This window comes from Sabethes cyaneus, chromosome 2 (genome assembly GCF_943734655.1).
Source record: "Sabethes cyaneus chromosome 2, idSabCyanKW18_F2, whole genome shotgun sequence".
NCBI lineage: Eukaryota > Metazoa > Arthropoda > Insecta > Diptera > Culicidae > Sabethes > Sabethes cyaneus.
In genome coordinates, this window is record NC_071354.1 from 36,857,858 (window position 1) to 36,866,082 (window position 8,225).

Consider the following 8,225-nt stretch of genomic DNA (forward strand, 5'->3'; position numbering starts at 1 on the left):
GCCCATGTGAATTTGGATGTCCCCCTTCGGGATTTTCTCAACCACGCTGCTCAGCTGGCTATAAACAGCGTTAGTGTGAAATTCATTTGACAGTCAAATTTGGATCTACTGTAAGTCTACCCACATACATTGGCAGGACCTTGAACTGATGGTGGATTCCCCCCATACATTAAGCGATGGCATCTATTTTTTCGGCCTATGGCCGAACAGGTGGTGTTCTAGTGAAAGAACAGGTGGGTTTGACACGTTCTTTGAATACAAAATAGTAGATTACTTACAGTCTTGAAAAAATGGTTATAACATATTAAAATTGTGTGTCAGCAAAGTATTTTTATTGGCGAAAGAAAAGGCAAATAGGCTAAATTTGGAAACCTGCTGAAAATACCCTCCCGTAGCCTACATCGTTATTATATTAATTTTACAAAAAAAAAATTAATTGCCAGTATGGTTTTAGAACCAGTGAAACACATTATTTTATGTAGTTTTTTTTTGTTGCTTTTATTAAGTTCCGTAATTTGACGTGTTCATGACATTTACTATTGCCAGTGTCCGTAAAGATATGGTGTTAGAAAAATTCTCAGAAACAATGTTGTGGTACATCAGAAAGTGCGTCAAATAACTTATTGACTATTCGTTCAATATGTTAATATTTTGTAACCTCTACATTTTGTGTTATTGATGTAGATTGATAATTCGAAATATTTAGTTTTTTTTTGAGACAAATTCAAATTGTAACCTAAGAGGTAAGAAAACGTTCAGTGTATACAAAATTTACAATGGAAGTAGAAACTTGTGTTGTATGGTATGAAACGAAGAAAGTTCGTTTATTGAAATATTCAATTGGATAAAGTCTATTTAGCTACAGAGTTGAAAACCGACATCACATCAACTGTCTTAAGTGCTGAAGACGATTAACTGTTGTCGCCTTTTGTTTATTATAGATAAACAATAGTCACTGTTGTGGATATAATAGTGGGATATTAAAAACACACGGTACCTGTTATTGATGTTTATCCGGGAGTAAAATTACTGCATTCGTTGATGACATTGTAATGTTGTAATGGTTCCGTAAGCGTGATAAGCAACAATCAACACAGACTTGCTTGCCCGGGGGATGCACTATTGTCACAATACAGTTTTTAATCGTACGAACGAACAAGTGTGATTCTTAATCATATTGCTATTTTACTTTTGTATAATTGTATGTGCTTCACATTGTGTCTAGCGCATCTAAAGAGTAAAACTAAAACTGAATTATGGTTCGTTACACTGAGCGCTGCTGCTGTGGATACCACTGGACTGAATGCTGAAGAAAGCGATGCGATCTGTAAGAAGCGAAAGCAAACAGAAATATTTTTCATGATAGATTTTTTACGTAACAATGCAGGATTTATGCGAGCTTCGACAACTGTAACCGTAGTTGGATGATTTGAAAAGCGTTAATTGAACGAAGAAAAAAAGATGAATTTTGTTTCAACTTTTTTTTTGTTTGAATAAATACTCAAATACTACAAATACACTTTTCATTCCATCGTGAAATGTCTAAATGCACAGTACCAAAAATACACCGAAACTGAAAATACATCTTATCAATATGCAATAAATACCTTTTTCGTCGAATTATGTTTCTTGAAATGATTGTGTATTTTTTCCGTGTGATGATATTTATGATTGGTTTAGTTTTTTTTAATTATACCTTAGCAGTTATGCCTGCAGAATCTTTGCTGACTTATAATATATTTAATCAAATACCTTGTATATGCGGAGACAACTTAGAACAGCCTTCGGCAGAAGAGGCCAAATTGGTGTATTTTATCAAGATGCAGCAGCGGTCGGCCGATGTTTTTTTACAGTGGTTTAAAAATGCATATAGTTTTGTTTTAATTTACCTCGATATCGATATCAGCAGTTCATATTTCTAGCAACAAGAGCTGTGATGGTTTAAAGCTCTCTGTTATCATACGTGTGGGCCATTCCATCCTGAATGAAATGAACACGACAAATTGTTTTAGGCAAAGTCAAAAACAAAATTACCTCAGCATATCGTGCGATCTTTTAAGCGGCGTCGAGGGGGCGTAAGACCGTTTTTAGTTCGATAGTCTCTTCCTTGGGGATGATTCCAATCTATTGGGCGAACTGTTGCAACTGCAGACCGGTCAACGTACTATCATCACTAGGGAACCCCATTCAGAAACCCAAGAAACCGCTTTTAAGGATTGTACAACATTGGACTTAAATCGTTTTATGGTGAAAAGTTGGATCTGAGCTGTATTTACTTATCGCAAGCGCCAGCTGAAAGCGTTAGATCACTACCTTGAAACCTTTCCTATTGTAATGTCGCGTTATTTCACGATGCGGCTCAACGGTTCTATACTACGGTTTATTTATTTATATCAACGGTATAACAGGATTTATTTCTTCTATATATTTTAGTCTTCAAAAACTTCAAGCAAACCTGCTAACTTCTAACCCTTCATCACCAAGTGTCTTTACGGCTTCACTAATATCCAAGCTCAAACGGCTCATATCGCGTGTCAAAATTATACACGATAGTTACGCTTTCCCAAAACAACTCGAATAGCTGGGACCCACGGATTACCATAATTTCGAACTACAACTCTTTCTCCATCCTGAAACAGTACTTTCCGCGTACCACCATCGTTCATCGTCTGCAACTCCTCTTGTTTCTTCGAAATATTGCTTTTACTGCTGTACGTAGTTCTGCAGTTTTACGTGCTTCCAGTGCTCCGATCCTGCTACATCCTGGAATCTCGATAGATAGCCAACAACATAGCAAAGGTCCGGCCTTGTTCCTAGCATAAGATAGATACGGCAGGCTTCCTATGAGCTCACGGTATGGGTGCTCACATGGTCCTAAGGAATCACTATTTTGCCAGAGAACTCCTTATCGACGATCTGCTTAAGTGGGAGTTCTACCTCATTAAGCCGCACATCATGGACGGCCTGAATGGAGCATAGCATTGCACATCGCTGTCCAGTTGCATCCAATTTTTCCTTGTTTTTGTTTTGGAATCTAGGAATAAGCTGTGCAACCAAACACAGGTTTTTCACCATGTCACAATTCTGCTGGAGTTTTGTTTGAAAGAGCTTCCGGCGGACTTCGGTTTACTACATAGGACTCTAGACTGCATTCAGTACAGCTTCATCCCATAAATATTTTGGTGCCCGATTCTATTAGCATAGTTCGCATCTTTTTCTAAACTGAATGCTCTTTCAGCTACTCCGTTGTGTTGGGTAGTGTAACCAACTGTGGATTCCACCTGTACTGCTTGCTGCTCGTAGAACATCAATTGTTGCTTACTAAAAAACTCTCGTTCCAAGTCGCAACGAAGGTTAGCAATCTTGACTCAAAACTTCACCGTCGACATTGCTTCATACACCTTGAAGTAATCAAACACCTCATCTTTTGGCTTCGTAATATACACGACAGTGAGTGTAATGGCCCACAAACGAAACAAAATGCTGAAACCCACCGTGTGCTGAAGGCGGGATTTTTCTACAAACGCAACGTCTTTAAGCACCCTCTGCAACGGTCTTATAGTGGCGGGTCTTGTTCTACAGATGGGTAAACGTACCAGCTTTTCTTCCGTGCAGATATGATAAAATCGCTTCGCCGATGAGCACTTCATCTTTGGTAAGGAGTGTACGATCTGACAAAAACTGTATTTTCACTCCTACTTTTAAGAAAGTGGTTAGAAACAGAGTTATAGGGTAACTAACGAATTTGGACCCCACCAGCAGCTAATACATGACTTGGACACTTACTAGGAACATGCAGCTTATTTTCAATGTCACTTTCCCTGTTCCCGTTATCATTTTTCCTGTAAAGGTTCCTTCCTTAATGCCTTGCATTCTTTCATCATCATTTGCACTTTTGATAGTTACCGGGGCAGGCAACATTCTGACAGAGGATAATTAAACTCCTTCATCATATGCCTAGTAACTCCAGAGTCCAAAATCCATTCCAGCTTGTTACCAGGTAGCACCTCTGTTTCCCGGAAGCGCAATTTCCGCTGCATTTGCCCGCACAGTTTACTTCTTTGCCTTCGGACAGAATGAACGTTACTGTTTGAAAGGTCCACAGCTGTAGCATTTTCCAGCTAAATTGATTCAGTTCAGTTCTTCTTCTCCATGCTTTGCCGCTAACAATACACCGTCAGATCCGTTGGTAGTTTATTATAGTAACTAAGGAATAATATCTAGGTAACAGAACTTAAAAACGAATGAACATGAAATCGCCTGCTACTTTGATTTGTTTCTTCAACATTTACATACAACCGGCAATCGTTGAAAATAAAATCAAACTCTCGCGTAGAAAAACCGAAAAAACGATATTCCCAACATGTTGTACAACCGTTAAAAGCTTAGAAAACATCAGAAGCACCAGTTAAAGTGACCACCCAGGGAAGTAGAAAATACCTGATCAGTTGGAAACTGCTATCACATGCTTGCCGGCCAAAAAGAAGCCTCCGTTCGCGTCGAAGAAAGAGAATTGAACTGTCTTTTTTTGGATTATGAATGAAAATCAAGTTTTGGGGTGTCTGTAATGTATACCTCATTGGCAGAATCCTTGCTTCACACAGTTTTAAACTGCATTCTCTTTCTCTGTCGATCGAACATTGTCGCACAGTACGAAAACTATAAATTTAATAATACATGTCTACTGCAATTAAACTGGCTAAGACATTTTGTAAATACCTTGCAAAACAATGGTTTTGATCGTTCGAGAAATGCTCGCCACAAACGACAACTGTAAAATACCTAGAGTTGACCAACTTTTTTGTAAGATTTTCAACAAAACTATACATAATTTGTATACCTGATGTGTAATACAGCACCTGTCTTTCTAAAGCGGAACGGCGCTGATGAAACCTCGAAATGCAGCCTGCAGATTGAGCGCAACTATTCGCCTGCAACATCAACCGAAGTACAGATTTTGTTCCAATCTAACCACACTAACCTGAGATAGAGATTCCCATTGAACCAAAACATTTCATCACTATTAATACTGAGTCGACTTTCAACCGAAGTGTGAAAAATACACTCTATACTTCCTCTCGGTCGCAGATTTCAAATATCTACTCTCGATTTCAACATGTTATGATATATAAAACAACATTTGGTAATGAAAGAAAATAAAAAAAAGATTAGAAATATGATATTGTACAAATAGACTTACCTTAAATGATGATGAATTAATAATATTGGTCTAGTTTTTTTTATTTTGTGAAGCTTGGGATACCTCTATTGAAAAGTTGTTTTTAAACGCGAAGCAAATTCCACCAATAGCATTATAAACGCCTGATTCGAGTTTTAAAAGCTACGACTTCGACTGCGGTGACGTTCGGCTGCAAAAAACGTCTTTTATTTATTTCCAATCGTAAACCAACGACAGTTAAAAAAAACCTACATCGCTTGTGATGACGATCGCGATCACCTCCTCGCTCCCGGTCGATCCGCTCTCGGTCCATACGTTCTCCTCGATTGCCCCGTTCCCGGTCACCTCGATCTCTGTCCGGTCGCTCTCGGTCACGTCGCTCATAGCGACCACCATGATCCGGTCGTTCCCGGTGGTCTCGATAATCACGACGATCTCTTCGCCTATCGTCGCGTTTAAAACGGTCGTCGCGCTCCCTGTAACGAATCTCTTCGATCAAAACTGATTCAATTTTATTAAATAACATGATACTCACCTAGACCTGTGTTCTTCGCGATGACGGTCACGTCGATCGACTCGAACCTCATCTCGTCTCGTCGAACGGTCCTCTGTTCTCGGGACACTCTTTCGTCTCGCTTCAACCATCTCTTCCACAGCTTTTCGCAGCTTAGAATATCTAACGGAGAACAAATTTTGGTATTAACCGTTGTTAGCAGTTATAGTAAATCTCACTATTTTACCCTAAATGCTGCTTTCCCGTTAAATGGTCATCAATTCGTTGCTGGGCATCACCCACAATGAGAAACGCCCCACAAACCTCGCATACTTCCATTTGTTTCTCCTGTGCAGCAGCTATTTCCGCCGTAACTGACCAACCGTTTGATTCGTGCTGTTTTACCAGCGCATCTTTTTCTTCCTTCAGCTGATCACACATTTGCATCAGCCCCTGTTAGGACAAATAACAAAATTTAGCAACTTACAACCCTCAAAACAAGAGCAACACTCCTACCTGCGCCTGTTCCACATCTCCCCGGATGCCGGCTTCCTCCGCCTCACGCATCAGTTTGTTAATTTTCTCGTTCATCGTGTTGATCTGCTCCTGCTGCTTGGACAGTGGCCGTCCCTCCAGTTTACTGTTCATCAAAAGAAGTCTTTGCTTACCTTTAACTATCTTCCTATCGACCTCGTTGATCATGTTACTGCAGAAGCGCAAAAAATCCTCCTCGTACTGGAGCTTCTTCCGACCCGGCTTGGTATTTTCGTACATTTTCTTAGCCTCTTCGTCGTGCAATTTACCACACTGCCCGAGGTCCGCCCGGGTGTTAACGAACAGATCGTGCGGACAAAACTTTACGATGAAATAAGGGCAGAACTAAAAAAAAGAATGTGTATTTCGTGCATTTCGTAGTTTTGTATTCAGTTAGCAATTCATACCTCTTCATCTTCCCAATTTAGCTCTTTGCTCTTCATCGAAGGATCCAAATTCCTATTTCGTCCCATCAACTCATCCAGCAGTTGCCTAGCACAGTCCACCATTGTTGAATATTTTGATTTAAAGTATCTCGCAGCGAATATGGCTTCCGTCGATATTGTACAGACGTTTCTTTGGAGTGAATTTTCTCCCTCTAAATGCAACGGCACAACGTTCTTTCCGGTTTTAAACTATCACCAGCGATTCAACGCCGCATTAAGCACACTTTTATACCGTTTTAAATAGTTTTCACTCGCATAAAACAGTAATTTTTGTCACGAATTTATACGCGTGATTTTTTCTTTATGACGAGCAATCAGAATTTTCTTTTTGCGATGAATTTCAATAAAAAGCCACAGTACATTATACACGCTCAAATGATTTTACCCAAAAATCGATCCACCAAATCCAGAGGCAACACTGAAATTAAAACACAAGTTCTATTTCCCGTTTCTTTGGCAACAAAAGGCGCTGCTCACTTTTTTGATAGCTTGAAATCGTCGCAGATAGAATCTGCTTGGCTGTATGTAACTTATAAGTATATATTGTCAATTGCAAGGAAAATTGTACCATCCAAAGTGCGATGTCGCTCATAAAAGTGCTATTTTGCATTAAATCGCTTCGGTATTTTCGGCGCACTTTTTCATTATCTTCCAAGCAATAAGTACGCCGAAGATACCGAAACGATTTAATGCAAAATAGCACTCTTATGAGCGATATCGCACTTTGGATGGTACAATTTTCCTTGCAATTGACAATAATATGCTTGTCTAGCACGTAAGCTATTGATTTACTTGACAAAATAAACGATATTTGCCCCCGCTGGTTTCGCCCGCGACGGTTATAATTCATCGCGTACGAAAAGGTGGGAAATTGATAATACTAATTATTAGTTGTCGACCAACATTTGAAAAGGGCGAATAAGCCAACTGTCAAACAGAACGAGTGCGAGTTCATTTTCCAATGCTGCTCCAACAAAAAATAACCCTCGCTCGGTCTGTTTGACGGTATTATAATCTGATAGATCTGGCATCCGTGCGAGACGATTTTGACAACTGGCAGTGCTCCTATTTCATATGTAAAATTGAACCGGAGGTGTGCCGCTTGATATCTCTGAAGTGCCGCGGCACAATGTGCTGAGTGTCCGACCCTTTGGCACCCAGAGATATTTGTTACCTACATATACGATATATATCCAAAGGTTGATTTTGAATTTGCGCGCGTTTTACTGTCACTATGCATTCTAGTGAGCTACATTCAGTTATCCAGCTTTTTGCGAGCCATAATGGCGGACGTGTTCGTAATATTTGAATAGGCTTTTGACATTTCCCTAATACATCGCACGTTTTCTTTCCGCGTGTTCACGGTAGAACTAAAGGAATGTACGGAAAGAAAACGTGCGATGTATTAGGGAATTGTCAAAAATGCTGTTCAAATATTACGAACACGTCCGCCATTATGGCTCGTAAAAAGCTGGATTGAAAAAATCAGCATTCACCAAAAGGAATGATTTTTTCACTAACGCCGTGTGTCCACAGGCAATTGACATGCATTGAGTTATGATATGCAAAAATC

General features: G+C 39.6%; 1 protein-coding gene across 2 annotated transcripts; it reads right to left on the reverse strand.

Moving 5' to 3' along the window:
* Positions 1-488: 488 nt before the first annotated feature.
* LOC128736875 (luc7-like protein 3) lies at positions 489-6,948 on the reverse strand. 2 transcript variants are annotated; one of them, XM_053831374.1, is made up of 8 exons: positions 6,614-6,948; positions 6,189-6,551; positions 5,920-6,125; positions 5,715-5,855; positions 5,432-5,655; positions 5,201-5,369; positions 998-1,325; positions 489-925 (listed from the first exon to the last, which is right to left on the reverse strand). In XM_053831374.1, exons 1-6 carry the CDS (start codon positions 6,713-6,715, stop codon positions 5,335-5,337), a joined length of 1,071 nt encoding a protein of 356 aa, XP_053687349.1. In that variant the 5' UTR covers positions 6,716-6,948; the 3' UTR covers positions 489-925; positions 998-1,325; positions 5,201-5,334. The 2 variants fall into 2 exon arrangements, with proteins under 2 accessions (XP_053687349.1, XP_053687348.1); XM_053831373.1 differs by having other exon boundaries at positions 489-1,325.
* Between the last annotated feature and the right edge of the window lie 1,277 nt (positions 6,949-8,225).